We start from the raw sequence: 22,662 nt of genomic DNA, 5'->3' as shown, positions 1-22,662 counted from the left end.
ATAAAGGAGAGTCTCTCTATTTATTTCTTGGTTTCTTTTTGACACTTGATTAACTAAGAAAGCTGACATGACCAGACCACACTTTGATAATACATACGTTAAACACGAACCGATTACTCTTTTGAGCTTTTCTCCTACATGCTTAGTGTTTCTCCACCACTGATAAAGGAGAGTCTCTCTATTTATTTCTTGGTTTCTTTTTGACACTTGATTAACTAAGAAAGCTGACATGACCAGACCACACTTTGATAATACATACGTTAAACACGAACCGATTACTCTTTTGAGCTTTTCTCCTACATGCTTAGTGTTTCTCCACCACTGATATTTATATGGCTGATACATATTTTAGCAATGGTAATGTGATTAGTATTTCCAATAATTCTCATGCTTTAATTTTGTACAGGCCTCCCTGCAATCAGAAAAAGAAAGGGCTGATGATTCTGAAAGAAAGTATGCGGAAGCACAAACAAAAAGTGAAGAAAAACAAAAGATGTTAGAAGAAGCAGAAGGGAAATCACGCAATCTCCAAGAATCCTTGACCAGGTTGCTGCTAAACTTCTTTTTGACTATTGGATTCCTTATTTAGCCACTATGATTGAGCTTTGTACTACAATATTAATAGAAGATGCTTGGTATTTCTCTTCCTTGTAGTTTATATTCTGGACATATGACCTTAAGGAAATAATTGAAAACTTACGATCAAAGGTGGAGCTAAAAAAACTGATGGCAATAAGGGTATAGCAGTAAGGGTATAGTTTCAGTAAGTAATAAAACAAGTCAAGTGGCTTAGCCATCAGAATTTTGGGGATTGTCAAAATCTCACATCCTTAAAGGAATAAGTTGCTCATCTATTATACATTTGAAACTTGCAGGTGGAGAACGAATACTATCCAATTTTATTGCTCTTTTTTTGCATGTAGAGTCACTGAACTTACACTTAACTTCTTTGGTGTGTTTTCTCACATTTATTCCTTACAACTAAGCAGAATATTAATTGCTAATATTGATCAGTTATGGTCAAAGATAATTATTGTTGACTCGACTACCTGTATTAATCATGTTATAGCAGTTGGTATTTATTAATGCTTGTGGTCTTAAATAAGTTGATAGGATCTGGCTACTAGTCCATTGTGAAGTTTTGGAGCTTCTAGCTTCATGTCACATATCTTGGAAGACTTAGTGGAAATGTGACATGTATATTTAGCAAAATCAGGAAATCTAAGAAATATATGAGTAATTTGGGACAGCTCTTGATAACATCTCCATCTCCCTTGATTATTCGGGGTGATTTTACTTTCAGCAGCTGTGTGTCAGAAAAAAAAGAGAAATATTCTGTCATACAGAACCATGAAGTATATTTAAGTATAGAACACTCCTTTGGGCTACTTTAAACAGTTTTTATCTATCTGTAGCAATTGCATCCTAGTGCATTACTCAATGCTTATGTCATCTTTGTTTCATTACAAGAAAAGTACAGGTAGTCAGTCATTTGGATATACATTATTGAAATGGTTTTCACCAATATTTTTTTAGCTTAATTGACTATATTTATGTGTTCCCAATTAGGCTTGAGGAGAAGATAGCGAATCTGGAGTCGGAAAATCAAGTTCTCCGTCAACAGGCTGTATCCGTGTCTTCTAACAAATTTCTGTCAGGACGGACTAAGTCTTTGCATGTAAATAATAGTATAGTCATGTTGAGTTAACTAAACACAAATTTACCTCTTCTGGTCATCTTATTGTGTTTCCTTCTTCTGGTTGCAGAGAAGTTCGGACAGTGGCCATCTTCTAACTGGTGATACAAAAACTTCTTCAGTAAGTGTAATTTTGCAGTGTATTAGAACTTAAAACTTTTTTGAAAAAAGGTACTGACTAGATGAAATCCCTTTTGACTGACTGCCTTCAAATGAATGTCCTAGGAGTCACACCACAGCTCATCTGCTTCGAGGGAACTTTCTGAAATTGAGGATAAACCACAGAGATCGCTCAATGAGAAGCAACAGGTGAGTTCAAATATTCTATTGTCTTATTTCCTTCAAGGATTACCTCATGTAGAAATATTTAATTCTCTTTCTAACTGATTCATGTTTCTGTCCCTAACAGGAGAACCATGATCTGTTGATCAGGTGCATTGCACAACACCTAGGCTTCACTGGAAGCAGACCTGTTGCTGCATGTATAATATACAAATGCCTCCTCCAGTGGAGGTCATTTGAAGTTGAGCGCACTAGTGTTTTTGATCGGATAATCCAGACAATTGGTCATGCCATTGAGGTTTGATCTCTGATCATTAGCAGCATTTGTGTATTCTGATCAGCATGTTAATTTATAATTATGGCTTATTACTCTGTCTTTATTTTCATTAAAGACTCAGGACAATAATGATGTCTTAGCATATTGGCTTTCCAATGCTTCCACTTTGTTATTGCTGCTCCAACGTACATTAAAAGCGAGTGGTGCAGCTGGTATGGCTCCACAGCGCCGCCGGTCATCATCAGCTACACTTTTTGGGAGGATGACTCAAGTACAGGACTTTCTACTTTTCTTAATTCAAAATTTAAATATTTGCTCAAAATTGTTTATCCACATTCAATGACCATTTATGTGAATACTTGTCTATTTTGTATCATTTTTGTTTTAGAGTTTCAGGGGAGCCCCTCAAGGTGTGAACCTTTCTTTATTGAATGGAAACTTGGTTGGTGGAGTGGATTCATTACGCCAAGTTGAAGCAAAGTATCCTGCATTACTGTTTAAACAACAACTGACCGCTTATGTGGAAAAAATATACGGAATGATCCGTGATAATTTAAAGAAGGAGATTTCTCCCTTGCTTGGTTTGTGCATTCAGGTACCTCTATTATGTAAACATCATTATCATATATATTTGCAAAAAGGTAATTTTCTTTTTCAGTGTGTCTAATCCTTTTCCTTCCATATGCAAATATTATAGGCCCCAAGAACATCAAGAGCAAGTTTGGTGAAAGGATCTCATCGGTCACTAGCAAATGCTGCAGCTCAGGCTGCACTTATTGCTCATTGGCAAGGGATTGTTAAAAGTCTTGGAAATTTCTTAAACACATTGAAATCAAACAATGTTAGTGAATGTTCCCTTCATATTGCACGTGAATTTTCTTCCTTTCCTGTGATGGTGAATAATATATGCTGTAATAGAATAGTGTAACTGTTCATCTTTACCTATTAATTGCAACTAAGTTCTATTAATTTGGCTCAGTTCCTAGAAAACCATTCAATGTAACCCTTACTTTGCATAGTTCTTTTGGTTATTGAAAACTTGATCTCCTATGACAAGCAGTACTGCTGTTTCAGGTGCCACCCTTTTTAGTGAGAAAAGTGTTCACACAGATATTTTCCTTCATCAATGTTCAGCTATTTAACAGGTATTATATTTCTCCTCATGTTAATTCTAATATATTTTATCTCATGTTCTAATGCTAGCTGGTAGTAATTATAGTTCTCTTCCTTATGGCCAGTCTTCTATTAAGGAGAGAGTGCTGCTCCTTCAGTAATGGTGAATATGTCAAAGCAGGATTAGCTGAACTAGAACATTGGTGCTATAAAGCGACAGATGAGGTGATCTCCAGCTTCCTTGCTGCCTTTAGAGTTGTGATGCATCCTGAACTATTTAGTTCTTAGTTACTCTGATATTTTCCTTTACAATTTTGTAACTTGCTATAAACTAAAAGTTCGAACATATGATGACTCGTTTGCATTATCTCATTTTTTTTTCAGTTTAGTGGCAGAAGGTAGTTTATCATGTTTGTGGCTGGCTGACAGCCTGACAACCCTCAAATGTTTCGACAAAAACACTGATCAGACACTTGATCTATTTGGGGCTTCTGATGATTATTCATTTTACTTGACAGAAGCCATGCACTTTCTAGATGTTAGCTACACTGTAGCAATATGTTCAAAAATATCTCAGCCTATAAAACACAAGTGTCACTTGCGTTGCAGTGGGGGTAATGTGTCTTTTTGTTGTGAACGAGGCTTGAGGTGCAAATCTTGCTTACACTAGGTTGCTGGCTTTTCTGCTTCCTCCTTTGATACCCTAGTGGCTAGTGCCCATCCCATCTTCTTCAGCCATTCTATTTGTGATTAAGCAATCCTCATTCTCTCACTTGTTCTTCCAGACTTGATTTTCCTCTTCATAAAGGCCCCCCATTAGGCATTGTCATATGACCTGGATAATTGGAAACCTAGATCTCCTTCAAAAAGATTGCTATTAGCTAATTGACTTCACCCGAGTTGAATTGGGAAGTTCTGCTGGTGCATAGGAAATCCCATATATATGACTAAGCCACCTAGTGATGGATTCCTGAAGTAGGTGCGAAAGAAGATCCAAAGACCCACAGATCGGAAATGGAGCAGCCTAAAGACACAGAAGGTAGGGGCTGTTTGTCTCTTTGGTGAGAAGCTTTGTAAAGACTTCTGGATCATAAGTTTACTAGAAAGCTAAATGTTTCCTCCTTGTGCGGTCTATTAGCTGGCCGAGAAGATATTTTCCTAGGTTTGGAACCCAGCTTACTTGACGCAGTAGTGTGCTGGCACGTTGTGTTAGCTTTGGCAGCGCCTGCGCCCCTATTGTGTTTCCAAAGCTTTTTAGAATTTGTAGGCAAACACTGGAAGTCAAAATTAGTAATAGTAATCCTATTGACAGTTAAAACCTGTAGGTAAAGATTTCTGAAAGTTGTGACAGGTAAGTTGATACAGCAAGGATATAACCAACAAATAAGAACAATAACAATTACTTGATACAAAATCTTCTGATTGGCTACATGAACCTTTTTCTTTATTCAGGTCTACAAAGGGTTATCTCATATGTTAACAACTATATCCTATTTTACCGTCTCAGTTCATGTTTTTTAATTGAGTCTACATCGTTAAAAATTATAAGTGTATTTTTATTGTGTGAACGCATACATATATTGATTTGAAGGATTTTTAATAGTTTGACATGTTGACTAAACATCAATGATCCTTAAATATTTGAATAAACATGTTGTGTATTACATTTCATTGTCTTAATCTTCCATGGAGGACATGTCAAATCTCAAATCTTCTTGTTGATTGTATCCTAAATATTTTATTTTCTAACATATATATTTTTCTAACATTTTTTGCTAAAGATTACAATGAGGAGTATCCATTTGCTTCAAAAAAGAGATGACGAGTGTCCATAATATCATGACTAATAGGTAATGGACACAGATCCAGCTTCACGTTTAGAATTTGTGGCAAGGTTCGAAGTATCAGTTGATACCAATATGTATCAGCCATATTATATTAAAATTTAAGTGTATGCATATTTTATTCTTCTGAAAACCAACCAATGCTCTCAATGTTGGCTGAAACAGAGCAATACAGACTAACCTGCTAACAACTAGCACATGAGGAGATATGAAGTTCGAAGTATCATAAATTGTTTTGATATTTTATGGCGAAGAAAAGGAAATCGATGGATAGAAATATTGTGATTTAATTGGCTTTTTCAGTGTATTGATAGTTTGGTGATGAAACCAGTAAAACTTTCACTATGGTACCAATAAAGGTGAACCAAAACCGAGATATATTACATTTTTTGTGAGGTTTGTTTCTTTTCATTAATATTTTGAAGGAATAGATCTAGAAATATATTGTTGGCATGTATCATTTTTCTCCTATTTGCCTGTTCAGTCCCTTAAGGAGCGATCCAACTTCCTTAATATACTTTCTTATCGCCAATTGATCTCTTTTCCTTTTTACTGATGTTACTTATGATTCTGAGTTACATGGATATGCAGTATGCTGGTTCAGCTTGGGACGAGTTAAAACACATCAGACAGGCTATTGGTTTCCTGGTATTTTTCACAGTCCTTCTCTTTATAAACTGAACTCACATCCTGAGTAACTGTGAGTATGCATCAGAATGCTTTGTCAATCAGATTACAGAAGATGTTGACAAAGGATGATTGAGCCCGGAGAATAGTTATGAAGCTGAATTCTTTTTTTTCTAAATTTATCATTCACATAGTTTTTGCTCATATTTTTTATTTCAGCAGTAAACTGTCTGTTTAATTGTTTTGATAAGGATCCTTCAATCTATAAAAACTGTCTCCCACCCCTTCCAACTATATCACATTTGAGGGCCAGAAGGCTTGTCAAAGAGTACACACAAGGTGTGTACAAATGACTTCACTACCAAATCATCAGCTCATGTATTAACCAAGAAAAATTCAAAGATACGGTAAATCTACCTTCCTCCATATTTCCAGTTCAGGCTACATGGATTAAAACGGCCTTTGTGTGTTTTATTCTTGTTGGGTCCATAACTTGGGTCCACTTAGTGATGGGTAGATGTTATGACATTGTGAACCACACAAGCTTGCTGCAGATATGCTACTATTCTCCTTGGGGAGCAGTCTAGGGATCTAGATTCCCTTTTAGGTCGGCTTCATAGTCCTCATAGCTTACTAGCTCCTCATCGTAAAGCGCTACTAGTATGTATGAATTAGGATGACTCATGGCATGGTATATAAATTGTAATAGTTGCACTTTATACATGATATGTGCAAGCAGTAATTTTCTCTTTTCTATAAGGTTCTCATTGAGTTGAACTCATATTCAGGTTATTCATCAAAAGCCTAAGAAGACATTGGATGAAATAAGCCATGACCTCTGTCCAGTGAGTAACAGCCTTTTAATGTTTCCGTATGCCTTCTTCATCATTAAAGCTTGAAATCCAACCAGCTTTAATACTCTGTCCACAGGTACTCAGTATTCAACAGCTATACCGGATCAGCACCATGTATTGGGATGACAAATATGGCACACATAGTGTATCCTCCGATGTAAGTCTCTTTCCTTTCCAAGTTTCATGTTGATGATGGCATTTTTGCTTGGCAGTTGATTAGTTAGTTCATCATTGCAAGTGTGTACTAATTATTATTTGGAGCTCTCATCAGGTTATATCGAATATGAGGGTATTGATGACAGAGGATTCAAACAATGCCGTGAGCAATTCGTTCTTGCTGGATGATGATTCAAGGTTACAAATAAGTTTTTTATATCCTAATGATTTCTTCATAACTTAAGCTTATTTATTGGGTAAATCTCACAGAACTACCATGACCTTTGGGGTTTTGCACAAAACTGGCATACACTTCTTTTTATTAAGTAACTTTGAACTTTCAATTGACAAAGAATATCATGAACTATTGGAAATTGTTCTTGACCACATAAAAGTCTTGGATAAAGGGTCTAGACTACCCTTATTTATATACATCTATCCTTGAAGTTTGTTAGGGTAATATAGAAGATGCATAAGGTAGGAAAGAGCAAGATTGTATCTGACAAGTTACCCTAATTAGCTTCAGATATGGTAGCACAGTGAAGATTCATGATAATTTTGTCTACAAAAGAAGTTTATGGTAATTTTGTGCACAATATCCCAAGGTCCATTGCAGTTTGTTAAAAATTACCCATGTTTGTTTATGACTTGCCTTTTCATATCCTTGTTCCTCTTGCAATTTCTTAAGGAAAAAAATCACTTGCTGAGACATATGCTTAATTTTTTATGCAGCATACCATTTTCGGTTGATGATATATCAAAATCAATGGAGCAGATCGACATTTCTGATGTTGAACCACCGGCACTCATCCGGGAGAACAGTGGCTTCATGTTCTTGTTACCCGCTCAGACTAACTGAACTCTAGGAAATAGTTGAATATTGATATCCCAATACCCAAATGAGCCAAATGTCTCGAATTTGTGTTTTTCCTTCATAACCAGCGAGCTTGCCTCCGTCATATTTATTATATATGTATTTTCTTTTAGATTTAAGCTGTAGCTTGGGTTTAGGCTGACTGTGTCAGTTATAGTTAATTTTTTGAATATATTCTTCTCCCTGTTCAGTTGGGAGCATATGTATCAGATGAGATTGACTGTCAAAACAATAGAGCAAATAGAATGCGTCTTATAATGCTGGGATTCTGACAGTATGCTAAAATGGGCTTGGCAGTAGGCATGTATTTGACCTCCAGCATTTTATTTGCTTTGATTGTGACAGTATTGCGAAAATGAGTTCTCAGTTAGCGAAAATATCGGTTACCTACTGTCTCAGGTTAATGATGACATAACATTTGATGTGACCGATCAATGATCTCTTCTCTCTTGCTTTTGAGCAAACCCTTCATCTTGTTGTTGTTTGTGATCTTCATATTTTAAACAGAAGTGTTGCTATTATGACAATGAGTTGTTGAGGTTAGGCATGCGCTCTCATTTTGAGTAGTATACTTGATGATGTGTAGCAAATTGTGCTTGAATACTTGTGATGAAATTTAATAATTACGAGGTATTTGAGCTCGAGAAGGAAAAATTTTCGTTATCGCATGCACAAAAGGTGCAAACTATTGACGTACTTGCCAAAGAGCATAGGCAAGAATGAAGCAACAATTTACACATGTCGTGGATATTTTTTTGTGACCCACATCTCGTCACATTAATTTGACAGCAAATAGTTGGATCGTAAAGCAAACAAAGAGGATCACTATCCTAAGAGAGAATGGAAGTGTTTATGTTCGTAAGTTAATTTGTGGGTGGAACGGACTTGGGAGAAGATTAGGGGGTTCTTAATCTCCTTTGATGTCTGATGAACTGGGAAAGGCAGATCCATGCTCAAGTAGCAGATGTTAGAGGTCCCGAGAGGAGATCCATGCTCAAGTAGCAGATGTTAGAGGTCCCGAGAGGAGATTTCCCCTAAGGTGCCATTGACGCTCAAGTTAGTGACTAATAAACTCAGTATAAAGAGCAAATGTAGGATCAAGATTAGAGTTTAGATACTCTAGACCTTAGAATGATAGAAGAGGCCTCTATTTATAGGAAGGTGTAGGGACAAACTAGTAACTTGACCCGACTGGCAAAGTTGACGTTTTACTTTCGCTTTACCCATGTTGATAGTTGGGCGAGCATGTGGGGCTGCCCACGCTGCATTTAATGTGATAGCGACAGGGTGACAGAGTATGGGCAACGTCTGAGGAGTCATTATGACGTCTGACCGTGCATTTAATGTAATAGTGACTTAGCAGTGGAGTTATGGGCGCCATGCAATGAGTCATCATAATGCTGGCCGTGCATTTAATGCAGGCGGTGCTGATGATGTGGTTGAACATTTCCTTCCTTGCCTGGGCACTAATACTCTTTGTTCGAGTCCAATCTTAAGACACATTTCAACTCAGGCTCATGCTCTATCTAGTTGATTAAACTCATACTTGGACTGTTGGAGGGGTCGGCTTGGTTGGTTGAGCCGTGTCTATATTTTGGCCGGGTCTTTTAGTCATACAATCCTAGCCATCCGAATAACATGTAGCCCATTCATAAGGGCTTACCAAACTTGCGATTTTTAGGGTATAACATTGGCCCCTTTCACACTGATGCAAAAAACCAAGTTCGAGAGAAACCAAACCCTTTCACCTCCGCTACCCTAGGGATTCAGACCGACATATGGAAGATAACCGTGGATGATGCCCTGTCATCAGCAAAGATCATGCACCTGGATTTTTGTGATAAGGCATTTTGGTTGATGATTATTGACATTGGATTCCTAAGAATATGAGTTCATCCGTTCGGATTCGGCTGCGTGCCAATCATTGAAGGTTAGTTAGTGCCTATATATACCATTACCCCTTTCTTTCTCTTCTTTGCATTGTTTTGAATTTCAAGCCCTCGAATTTTCTGCATCTTAGATCTTTGGCGCTCCAATCACTTTTTATGCCTTCTCATATGGCTTCAAGTTTTCAGTCCTTGTTGGTTCGCAACAAAGCACGAATGTCGCTGCTTCACAGATATAAATCATCAGGTTTTCATGATGACCTTATGCAGTGGGTGAAGGATTATGACATCTAGCTCTTTTACTCATTCCGTCCCCTCGTTTGAGTGCTCCATCTACCACCATGGGGGTAAGATGTGCCAATGTATCAGCATCATCTTGACTTTGATCTTCGCTTGCCTCTACACCGTTTTTTGGTGGAGCCGTATACATTCAGGACCCACCATGATGATGTTGACCCTATAGTTTTGATGATGATTTGTTAAATAATTTATCGCTAATATATTCTCTAGTTTTGTGTTTATGTTTCTCTTTACAGGTATTTCAACACACAACAATCAAGCATTAAAGATTCAAGTTCTTATGTGTGGAGTTACCTAGGTATAAGAGTAGTTTTCCTACATATATTGTATGTTTATATGTAAGCTCAATATATGTACACTTAACACGATTTTTGACGTTTTCTATCACATAAATGATTTTTCATCAAACGTCGTTACAATATCTTTTATCTCATGTTTACAGCTCATTCATACCTTATTATATACACATAATATATGCATGAGATATATTTACATGTTTATGAGTCATATCAAAATTTTCATATTCGTAAAATACAAGTTTTACAAACACTTTTAAAAAACAGTGTGTTTTTGCAAACGAAAATTATTTTTCCAAAAATTCCTTTTCTAACATGTTCATTTTATCATTTAGAAACTTTTCCCAAAGTTTTATTATTTTTGGAATTGATTTACTATTTTTAAAGTATTTTCAAAATTGGCCAAAAACAGGTTTTTCAGACTGTGTCAGTTTGCGGTCGACCGCCACGGTCAATTTTCTTAGCATGGATTTTATATGCCCGCGGTCGATCGTGACGGTCGACCGTGATCCAACCAGAGAGTTTCGCGGTCGACCGCCAGCCTTAAAACCCTATACTCAGGATTTTTGTGCCTCGCGGTCGACCACGAGATTTCCACGGTCGACCACCGATTTAATCATTGGTTTTTAACGGCTATTTTCACAACGGCTCTCTGGGGGCTTTTTAGTCTTTTCAAGTTGGTTTTTGGCTGATATTTGAGAGGGTCTAAATACCCCATTGTTGCTCTCTTTTACTGATCCAAGTTTTGTGTTTAACAAAATATTAAGTGTGTTTAAAAGAGCTGTTTAAGCTGATTTCATCAGTCTGTTTCAAAAGAAGTTTTCCTACAACAAGAAGTGGCTTTCAAATCCTATTGGGATCATCATCTACTGTTCTTCTTGTTTGAGAAGTTTTCTAAACTCTTATATAGCTTACTATTCCATTTTCATTTTATTAGCTATATTTATTGAGTTGTATTATTTTCATTCACTGTTATCACACACACATATTGAGCTTAATATTTTCATACTATATAGTGTGGGTTGTGGGGGTATGATTTAGTGAGTGTGAGATTCATTGTGTTCTCATTTGTTATTGAGAACAAATCATTGTATTTATCTTCTTTTGTGAGTATCACTTGTAATACACTTGTACACCGAGAGAAGTGTGAGGCGAGAGACGGGGTCGAATCCAATAGGAGTAGCATCGGTTGGCGAACCTAGGGAGAGGTTGCATCCGAGCACTTGAGGAGGAGGACATGGGCTAGGTTCCTACACTTAATGTGTAAAGTGTGATTGCATAGTGTTTGGTGTGTGAGAGTTTTCGATAAACTTGTAAACCGAGTGTGTAGAAGTTTCGGCTTCCAAACCTGATTGTGATAGTGGATATCTCCTCGAGGTGAGGAGCGGGGACGTAGGTCGTGGTGACCGAACCTCGTAAACATATCGTGTGTTTGTGTTTTGCTTGGCTTATATATTATTTGTGCATATTCTTATTGTTCTCATTCATATCTATCTCATATCATTCTTGCAAGAACAAATTAATCAATATAATTTTAATTAGAATTTAATCGGGATTAGATTAGCATAAGACCCTAATCACCCCCCTCTAGGGTCTAACAATTGGTATCAGAGCTTGGTGCTCTTTGATTTAAGGTCTAATCGCCTTGAGTTAAAGATCCAAGTTATCGTATTTGTGCTAATCTAATTTTGATTGCATTTTGCTTCTTGCATATTGTCTTTATGGATATGTATGATTCATCTAGTTTAGGATATGCTATTAATATTGCTCCTCGTTTGGATATTTTTCCCTATGCTCAATAGCGTATTAGATTCAAACTATTTGTTCAATCTAAACAATTCGATTTGTGGGAAATTATTGAGGATGGCTATGTTGTTCCTATTTTGGAAAAATCCAAATGGTGTGAGAATGATAAAAGATTGTTTAATATGAACAAGCTTTTGTTAGAATATTTGATTAATGCTTTTCACTCTTCATATTCTAACAAATTTGCTAGTTTTGATAGTGCTTACGTCTTATGGAAATGTATTGAAGCACATGAAGGGAAATTGGAGGCCATTCAACAAGCGTTGGAAATCCCACTTTGAGTTCTAAAGAAGCCTCATCTCCATGTAAAATTCCACAAGGTGATAATCCTAGTGAGGTATGCGATAACGATGATATTATTACTTTTGATGAACTTGCTCTTGAGTTTGAAAAATTACACAATTGCTATATTGTTATAAAGAGTAAGTATGTTAATTTGAAATCCACTCATGAAACACTAGCCACTAAGTTTAATTTTATTGCAAATGAAAATATAATTCTTAAAGAATGCAATAAAAATTTAAAAATTAAAAATGCTAGTTTGCTTCATGAAAAACGTGATGCTATGTTAGAAGTAGATAAGTTGAAATCTATGATGAATAATCTTGTTTATCCTATTTCTAGTAGCAATGCTTGTATGCACAATGATGAGTTGAATCAATTGAGAAAACGAATATCTACCTTAGATTCAACACTAAACACTTGTATTGCTAATAATAAAAAGCTTATGGACCTATGTACAAAGTTCAATGTTAATTCTTCTAAGAAACCTATTCACTATGCACATATGTATGACAAAATTCACAAATGTTCTATTTGCGGTCTTAAAGGCCATTTAGCTTAATTTTGTCATAATGCACCAAAAAATGACAAGCCTATTAATGATTGTGCATCCCATCAAGCTTCTTCATCACATACACATATACACACACATAGTGTAGATCATAAACATGCTCATGTGTATAAATATGATTATTGTGGTCGTTTTGGTCATTTGGCCATGTTTTGTTTCGATTTGAAAAGAAATTCTCGTTTGCAAAATAATTACAAAGAAAAATCTATTTTTGCAAATGAACCACGTGCATTCCATTTCGGTCAACGCAAACCATTCAAACCTCTACATTATACAAATTGCAATCGTATGGGTCATGTTTACAATTTTTGCTTTGATCGTATCGGTGCACAAAATACGCCCAAGCGGGTTCATAACCCTAAGGCTTTGGATTTAAATGATAGGGGTCATGTCCTAAATTTTAGTGGTACTAAAATGATTTTTATATCAATTTTTCGTTTTTGTTTGTTTTGTTCATTTTTTTAAATAATTGGGTTTTGAGTTTAAATGATGAATTTTAGTTTTTATTAAGTTAAAATAAAATATTTTTTTTTGTTTTTAATAGCTAAAAGACTTTATATGTATTTATATGCTTTATAAAACAATTTTATTACATTTCTCTCAAAATCCAAATTTTAAAAATTAACTATGCATTTTTCGCGGTCGACCGTCACGGTCGACCGCTAAAGAATTTCTCAGATTCGATTTTATTTCTTATCGGGTTTTGGTTTTTGTTCTCAAATCTTTTTAGACCCGATTTCTTCACCACCGTTGATCTCCTCTCTAAGCTAATCCAAGCCTCTCCTTCATCTCCTCTAAGATCCGACCCTTTCACATTTCCCCATTTCTAAATTTTTCCCCAAAACTGTCGATCTCTTTTCACGGTCGCCCGCCATTCGACGTCGATCGACCGCGACCATCTTTTTTCGTCAAATCCAGTTTGGGAATCTTGGGTAATCTCTCTCATCTGTTTATTTCATTTCCATTCTCTTTTAGGGCTTTGCTATCTATTCTAGGGTTTTAAAATTCTGTCAATCTGTTTATTTCATTTCCATTCTCTTTTAGGGCTTTGCTATCTATTCTAGGGTTTTAAAATTCTGTCAAATTCCATTCAAACCCTAGTTGATCATCCTGTCACCATGCCCCCTAAGAAGAGATCTAGACCCGACATTGGCCACTCATCATCTTTTGCTGCCTCCCATTATGAGGATTTTTTACTTTTCAAACCCCTAGTTAAGAAATATAGGGAGCTTTGTAAGTTAAAAATCCTACCTACTAGATATATCAAATTTGATCAATTAGCCATGTATGACACTCATACGATTCTTCATAATGTTGGGTTGGCTAGGATGTTAGATGTGGAATGTAAAGTTCCTTATTATCCTTTTCTGGTTTATCTGTTTTATGCCAACTTATCTGTGTCATCCTCTGCTGATGGTCTTCAGACCATTAGTATATATGTTAAAAATATTGCTATTTCTTTTTCTGTCAACGAACTTGCGGGGATTCTTAAAATCCCGACAGGTGATGTTGAGCTTATGTCTATTGAGCATGATGATCTAGCTGTGAACAACCTCTTGTTTAAACCCGGTTGCACTTATCTGATGAACAATAATTCTCTTAATCCCAATGCCAAACTTATTGCTAGAATTATTGCTCAAAATCTGATTCCTAAAACTGGTAGTTTTGATTATTTTGCTTCTGACAAGATCAATGCTGTATATGCCATTTTTGCTAAAATAAAAGTAGATTGGGCAAACGTTTTTCTCAAAAACATGGCATCTAAGCATTTCAAATTTCTACCCTTTGGCTCCTTCATCACCCTTATCCTTCAACACTTTGGTGTTGATCTCACACATGAACCCAAAGTTGAACCCAAGAAGGACTTTTTTTATAGAGTCTCTCTCTCGTATGCAACTGTCAGACTCTTTATCTGATCCTACTATTCCATCATCTTCCCGTTCTTAATCTAGAGCTTCCTCTTCCACTTCTGATATCTGTGCCCATCTGGATCGCCTTGAGACTCAGGTCTCAACTATTCAGAGGGATGTTAGGACCATTCTTAGTTATCAGCGTCAGTCTCTCGGGATTCCGGATCCCTCTTCCAGTTCTGAGTCTGGTTCTGAGGAGGGCCCTGCTGATGGATCTGGTTCAGGCTCTGATGATGGATCTGCATCTGGCTCTGGCGATGCTTTTGATGGTGACGTGATGGTGATGATTGATTATGCTGCTAATTGGAGTTTATTGGTTTTTGTGCTTATGATGATGTTTATGTCTTGGTGAAACAATACTTGACACTTATGCTTTTATTCTATGTTTTATTTTGAGTTGTAATAACTCTATGTTTGTGTGGAAAACAATGTGTCTTTGTGAAACATTTGTGTATGGTTTGTAATATTGTGGAACAAACTATGTTTGTGGAAAACTATGTAGTTTTTTGGTGTTTAAGTGATGATTTGTGATCTATTGTGTTAGCTTATCTTTTCTATGAACTATGTATGGTGAAAACAATTTTCATGCTTTGTTTTGTGATAATATGTTGCTAATGATACATTCTTTGGATTCTAAATGTGTATGGCTGTGTATAAATGATTATTGATTAGCTCCTATATATGCTCTTTAGATGTCATTTATGCAATTTGACAGGGGGTGCTTTTGGTCATATACTTGTTTTTTTATTTGTGCTTATATGCAGGGGGAGCGTTGCTCCTATTTATATATATTTTTCCTTTTTTAATGTTGTCAAAGGGGGAGAAAATCTAATGTGTGGTTTTTATATTTGTTTCATGATATATATGGTTTATTAGTTTAATTCATATTGGATGTGGTTTATATGTTTAATTCATATTGTATGTGGTTTATCAGTATATATTTCATATCAATATATAAATTGTTTGCCATCATCAAAAAGGGGGAGATTGTTGACCCTATAGTTTTGATGATGATTTATCAAACAATTTATCGCTAATATATTCTCTAGTTTTGTGTTTATGTTTTTCTTTACAGGTATTTCAACACACAACAATCAAGTGTTAAAGATTCAAGTTCTTATGTGTGGAGTTACCTAGGTATAAGAGTAGTTTTCCTACATATATTGTATGTTTATATGTAAGCTCAATATATGTACACTTAACACGATTTTTGACGTTTTCTATCACATAAATGATTTTTCATCAAACGTCGTTACAATATCTTTTATCTCATGTTTACTTTTTCATCAAACGTCGTTACAATATCTTTTATCTCATGTTTACAGCTCATTCATACCTTATTATATACATATAATATATGCATGAGATATATTTACATGTTTATGAGTCATATCAAAATTTTTATATTCGTAAAATACAAGTTTTACAAACACTTTCAAAAACAGTGTGTTTTTGCAAACGGAAATTATTTTTCCAAAAATTCATTTTCTAACATATTCATTTTATCATTTAGAAACTTTCCCCAAAGTTTTATTATTTTTGGAATTGATTTACTATTTTTAAAGTATTTTCAAAATTGGCCAAAAACAGGTTTTTCAGACTGTGTCAGTTTGCGGTCGACCGCCACGGTCGACCGCCATGTTCAATTTTCTTAGCATGGACTTTATATGCCCGCAGTCGACCGTGACGGTCGACCGTGATCCAACCAGNGGCTATTTTCTCAAAGGCTCTCTGGGGGATTTTTAGTCTTTTTAAGTTGGTTTTTGGCTGATATTTGAGAGGGTCTAAATACCCCATTGCTGCTCTCTTTTACTGATCCAAGTTTTGTGTTTAACAAAATATTAAGTGTGTTTAAAAGAGCTGTTTAAGCTGATTTCATCAGTCTATTTCAAAAGAAGTTTTCCTACAACAAGAAGTGGCTTTCAAATTCTATTGGGATCATCATCTACTGTTCTTCTTGTTTGAGAAGTTTTCTAAACTCTTATATAGCTTACTATTCCATTTTCATTTCATTAGCTATATTTATTGAGTTGTATTATTTTCATTCACTGTTATCACACACACATATTGAGCTTAATATTTTCATACTATATAGTGTGGGTTGTGGGGGTGTGATTTAGTGAGTGTGAGATTCATTGTGTTCTCATTTGTTATTAAGAACAAATCATTGTATTTATCTTCTTTTGTGAGTATCACTTGCAATACACTTGTACACCGAGAGAAGTGTGAGGCGAGAGACAGGGTCGAATCCAATAGGAGTAGCATCGGTTGGCGAACCTATGGAGAGGTTGCATCCGAGCACTTGAGGAGGAGGACACGGGCTAGGTTCCTACACTTAGTGTGTAAAGTGTGATTGCATAGTGATTGGTGTGTGAGAGTTTTCGGTAAACTTGTAAACCGAGTGTGTAGAAGTTCTGGCTTCCAAACCGGATTGTGATAGTGTATATCTCCTCGAGGTGAGGAGCGGGGACGTAGGTCGTGGTGACCGAACCTCGTAAACATATCGTGTGTTTGTGTTTTGCTTGGCTTATATATTATTTGTGCATATTCTTATTGTTCTCATTCATATCTATCTCATATCATTCTTGCAAGAACAAATTAATCAATATTATTTTAATTAGCTTTTAATCGGGATTAGATTAGCGTAAGACCCTAATCACCTCCCTCTAGGGTCTAACAGATGAGAACTCTGGCTGATCAAATTAATGGGTGTTGTTTTTCTTGGGTGCGGTCTTTTAGACCATCTTTTGGATTGGTGGTGAGGCAAGCTTATGTGCTTGCGAGTCACCTTCCAGCGATTAAGAAGTTGGCAAGGACTTGAGCTTGGATGGTTGTACTAGGTTCAAATGGGACGTCATACTCACTGAGTTTGAAGGGCCAGTTGGTCGTTATCTCATAATTAGTGGGGCTACCGAGTACTTTCTTCATGGCCAACTTGGTCTGCACTATCACCTTGTAGGCTAGGAAATATGATCGGAGCCTTCTAGTTGCAATGATGAGAGCAAAGGAAGATTTCTCGATACGAATATAGTTAATCTCAGCCGCTTTCAGAATGATGCAAATACAATAGATTGGTTTCTAACATTCACTTCTTCTCCAACTAGGATAGAGCTCACGACTTCCGCTAAGATGGCGAGGTAGAGATAGAGCACTCTTCTTCTACGAGGCTACTCAGCAAAAGCTTGCTACTTAAATACTTCTTAAGTTCGGTGATAGCACTGCTATATTTTGCCATCCACTGGATGTTTTCTGTGGGTCTTTTGGCTCCCCTTATGACTTTAAAGAAATGAAGGCTTCTTTGGCTCACTTGGAAAAGAAACGGCTTAAAGTTACTATTCTCCCATTTAGCATTTGGATGCCATTTACTGTGTCTAGGCCATCCCATGCTGGGTAATCATGAACCCGAGAAACTTGGACGACCGTACTTTGGAGGCACACTTCACGGGGTTGAGCTTTATTTGGTATCGGTGGAGAACGGAGAAAGCTTCTTGAAGATCAGCAATATGGAAGTCAACATGCTTACACTTCACCATGATGTCGTCCATATATACCTGCTGTAGTCAAATTGCTTGTGACGCCCCTGGTTTCACACAAGGTTGTAGTCTATGATGAACTCAAAGATGTCAAACATGCCATGCACCCAACACTATGCATAAACATGTTTCACCATCACATTAATATTGCTCTAGCAGATATCAAAATAAGAAGTGAGCGTATAAGCAGATATATCAAAGATGAAAATACAAGAAACACAATATAGAGAAGAGACATCCAATAATAACTATAATTTTGTTCCAATAGAAGAAAAGAGAGTACATCTGATAAACTAAAATAAAAATAATGTATCTCTAACACATAAGAGTCAACTAAAAGGTACATAGACACTCAGCCTCCAAAATGAAACACATCTAAATGAGTTAAAACAAAATATAATAGACTACTGTGGAGTACTAACTAACTATCTATAAATGACAGAAATCTATGCTGAGTCCCCGTCAACCTACGACTCTCCGAACCCCTGACTCGCTGCCTGAAAAAGATGGAAATAACGAGCGTTAAAGTACTAGCGAGAATATCTCCACCGCCCCAAAGGGAAGGGGGTTAGGTGTATAAAAATACTAATCATTAAATATATAATTCATATATCCCGAGCTAAGAGGAATTAAGATTTAGATATCCACAATACGAGATGAGTACATCGAACGAAATAATCCAAATAAGGAGACCCTCATATATATACCATGTGTCTGAAATTTTGGATCGCTAAATATCAACTCCAAATCATTAAATAATTAAATCAACAAAGAAAATACACCGTCAACATCTCATCCAAGACTAATAGTACATGTTGCATCATAGTATCTCATGCTACCCTCGGGTAGGTAGCACGGAAATAAAAGTACAAACCTGTGAAAGCCTCATTAAAATATACACCACCGTATAAGAAAGTCAAGTGTTGGACTACATTCACAAATAGTACCCGTCTGAGTTCTAGGCTTTCTAAATATGTATAGTGTAGTCGTCTGTAGTATCATGCGGTTCACGGACTAACACATTCAGAGTGCAGTCACCCGCTATATCATGTGGTACACGGACATGCACACTCAACCACTAAAACAAAGATGCATCACGGAGTGTAGTCGACCGCATTCTCATTGCGGTGCACGAACTAACACACTCAGAGTGTAGTCACCGATGTTCTCATTGTGGTGCATAGACTAATGCACTCAAGCATCCATAACTATCGTAAACCAAAACAATGTCACTCCCTATCATGACAAATACATTAGACTACGCACAAAAGTTCGTGTGTGCTCATACCTAATACGTGCACTTTCTCCTACTCACGCATGTGTATCAACGTGTGACTCGTACTTCATATTTACGATCAAACGCACGTGTAAGAAAAATCAACATTTATAAAACTACAGTAGATCGGTCGACCGAACATATGCTTTGGTCGACTGAGCGGCGACGTGCACAAACATGCAAAAAATCCAACCTTGATCGGTCGACCGACCAGAGAAAATATCCTAATTTTTACGGATCAATCGGTCGATTGATTTTCTTGATCAGTCGACCGACCAGAGAAAGATTTTCAACTCCTGAGAAACGTTAGTTTCTCTCAAAAATTCATCAAAGTCAAAAATTTTCAAAGAACTCATATATAAAATCTCGATTTAGTGCAATTAGGGTTTACTCTGATATATGAAAATACAAATATAAAAATTTGAGGGATTCTAATAACCCTAACATGTTTATGTTTGTAAATTCATCATGAAAGCAAATAGATTAACAAAATCTCATGTTAGATTTACTTTAAACCTTCAACCCAATTTAAAGAATCCTTTTCATAACTTTTTAAATCAGAAAGATTAAATATTTACATCATACAGATAAAAGGAGTGATCTTTACATGTAAAAAAAGGTTTTAGAACAATTTCTAATAAAACAAAGAAAACGAGGATGAGTTTGGAGGAGATGAAACTCACCTCAACTCAAAAATATTCGTGCTGATCTCTCAAACGCAAGAGAGACTCGATCCTCCTTCACCAAAGCCGAAGATCTCGCCCTCCTCTCGAACCCTGCTTCACAATTCTTCTCCTAAAGCAAGATAAAATTTCTCTTAGGTTTTGAGGGGTGTGGCTACTACGATCTCTAATCGATTACAATCAGGTTCATTTATCCCATAATGACCATCAACCACATTAAAACTCATTTATCATTATTCATAATAATATTTTTAAATTTATGGGGTTTTACATTTCTCTTTGAAGATCTTAATGATCAACCTTTAGTAGGTATATAATCGATCTCTAATCGATTACAATCAGGTTCATTTATCCCATAATGACCATCAACCACATTAAAACTCATTTATCATTATTCATAATAATATTTTTAAATTTATGGGGTTTTACATTTCTCTTTGAAGATCTTAATGATCAACCTTTAGTAGGTATATAATCGATCTCTAATCGATTACAATCAGGTTCATTTATCCCATAATGACCATCAACCACATTAAAACTCATTTATCATTATTCATAATAATATTTTTAAATTTATGGGGTTTTACATTTCTCTTTGAAGATCTTAATGATCAACCTTTAGTAGGTATATAATCGATCTCTAATCGATTACAATCAGGTTCATTTATCCCATAATGACCATCAACCACATTAAAACTCATTTATCATTATTCATAATAATATTTTTAAATTTATGGGGTTTACATTGCTCTTTGAAGACCTTAATGATTAACCTTTAGTAGGTTGCCCCTGCATTTTTGAGGCCGAAGGGCATTACTTGGTAGTAGGAAGTACCTTGGTCTATGATGAAAGAAGTTCTCTCTTCGTCATGCTCTGCCATTGATTATTATAGTTTATTACACTTTTATACACTTATTATCTATTTTATTTTTAATAAAAAAACCTGTAAATAATAATTTTTTATCTTAATTATTACGTAATAAATATTTAAAGAATAAAAGCCCAAAAGGACCAATTCTCCTTATTTTTAAGACTTTATTGAAGTCCACAAGAAGCTCAAAAGCCCAAAGGAAATGGAGTCAACAAAATCAATATAGTTTGTTACAATTTTGTTTATAAACTAATCGACAAGCTCATCGACGAGCCCATCTAGAGTCTTATCGATTAAAATATAATAGAATTGATCAATTTTTGATTTTTATTCTCCAAAAATCGTAGCTACTCTAAGGGCTGTGATTGAAGGTGGCTATAAATAGAGGGTTATAGTGAAGGGTTGAGGGTGTAGCAATTTTTGCAAGCTCTTTTTTTTTCGAGAGGAGAGGGTTCCTCTTAATTGAGAAAATATTTTAAATTGTAATAAATAAAATAAAATTTTTTCAATTTTTTTCTTCTTCTTCTCTTTTAGTGATTATGATGAAGATTTGATTCTGAAGAGGCTAACCCCATGTAATATAAGTTTTTATTTTTATCTCTTTTATTTTATTATTTGAGAATTGCATGTTTCAGGATTTTATGTCTTGTTCTTAATTTCATGTTTTGTATAGTAGATTTATTGCTTTGTGGTATAGATTTATTCATATTTTATGGTATAAATTTATTTCCTTACTCTTTTATTGATTTTAGTATAGATTTTTTTCTTCTTTTATTTCTTTTAGTATAGATTTTTTATTTCTCTTTTATATTTTATTTTCTTTCTTTCTTTATTTACTTTATAGTTTAGATTTATTTTCTTGTCTAAAATGCTTTCTGATGTGGATTTTGTTTATTTGTTTTATTTTACAATATGAGTAGCTAATTCTTATGGGAAATCTAGAATTAGATAAAATTAGTTTAGTTTTCTTTTGTGTTTTTAATTAACTCTCAATGTGCTTAAAATGATCATGTTAGCATAATCAGCTAGCGACTAATTGGTAGAAAGAGTTTGATAGTATATGCTTTTCTTAAGTGGTTTGACAAGTTATGCTTATTCAATTCTAGAATTGTTATCTAGTTATTTATTCTTTTTATGAGTATTAATATTGCTTAGATATTAATTTGATTGGTTATGCCTTTTTTTAAAATAACATGATATTCTATGCTTAGGGAATCTAAGAAATATAAAAGGAGAGTAATAGTTAAATACAAATTAAAATTAACTAGTGGATTTAATCCTAAACTAGAATCACATTCTTCTCTTTTGATTTCCTCTATCTTTTCATTCCTTTCTTGTTTTGATTCAATTTGTTTTTATCTTCTTTTTAATTAATTTATTTTTCTCTTTATCTTATTCTTCCCTCTTTCTTATGATAGCTAGATACTAGAGATGAAAGTGCAGGATCTAGATGAGGGGCGAAGCTGGTAGTTTATTCGTAAGGGTGGATTTCTCTAGGCTTTATTAGTTTCTATATATTTCAAAA

At 35.4% G+C, this 22,662-nt stretch overlaps 1 protein-coding gene across 1 annotated transcript in view; it reads left to right on the top strand.

Annotated features, from left to right (window-relative positions):
- LOC109843439 (myosin-11-like) overlaps positions 1 to 7,925 on the top strand; it is a 24,643-nt gene extending 16,718 nt beyond the window's left edge. Inside the window, exons 25-39 of the mRNA XM_020412371.1 lie at positions 407 to 546; positions 1,570 to 1,678; positions 1,767 to 1,817; positions 1,922 to 2,005; positions 2,106 to 2,276; positions 2,371 to 2,526; positions 2,644 to 2,850; positions 2,953 to 3,096; positions 3,330 to 3,400; positions 3,494 to 3,593; positions 5,804 to 5,860; positions 6,628 to 6,684; positions 6,770 to 6,850; positions 6,965 to 7,047; positions 7,582 to 7,925. Of these exons, the coding sequence (XP_020267960.1) occupies positions 407 to 546; positions 1,570 to 1,678; positions 1,767 to 1,817; positions 1,922 to 2,005; positions 2,106 to 2,276; positions 2,371 to 2,526; positions 2,644 to 2,850; positions 2,953 to 3,096; positions 3,330 to 3,400; positions 3,494 to 3,593; positions 5,804 to 5,860; positions 6,628 to 6,684; positions 6,770 to 6,850; positions 6,965 to 7,047; positions 7,582 to 7,708 (1,638 nt within the window). The 3' untranslated portion in view covers positions 7,709 to 7,925. The remainder of the gene's footprint in view (positions 1 to 406; positions 547 to 1,569; positions 1,679 to 1,766; positions 1,818 to 1,921; positions 2,006 to 2,105; positions 2,277 to 2,370; positions 2,527 to 2,643; positions 2,851 to 2,952; positions 3,097 to 3,329; positions 3,401 to 3,493; positions 3,594 to 5,803; positions 5,861 to 6,627; positions 6,685 to 6,769; positions 6,851 to 6,964; positions 7,048 to 7,581) is intronic.

The sequence above is a fragment of the Asparagus officinalis genome, chromosome 5 (genome assembly GCF_001876935.1).
Source record: "Asparagus officinalis chromosome 5, Aspof.V1, whole genome shotgun sequence".
NCBI classification, from domain to species: Eukaryota; Viridiplantae; Streptophyta; class Magnoliopsida; order Asparagales; family Asparagaceae; genus Asparagus; species Asparagus officinalis.
This window is presented reverse-complemented; position numbering and strand designations above follow the sequence as displayed.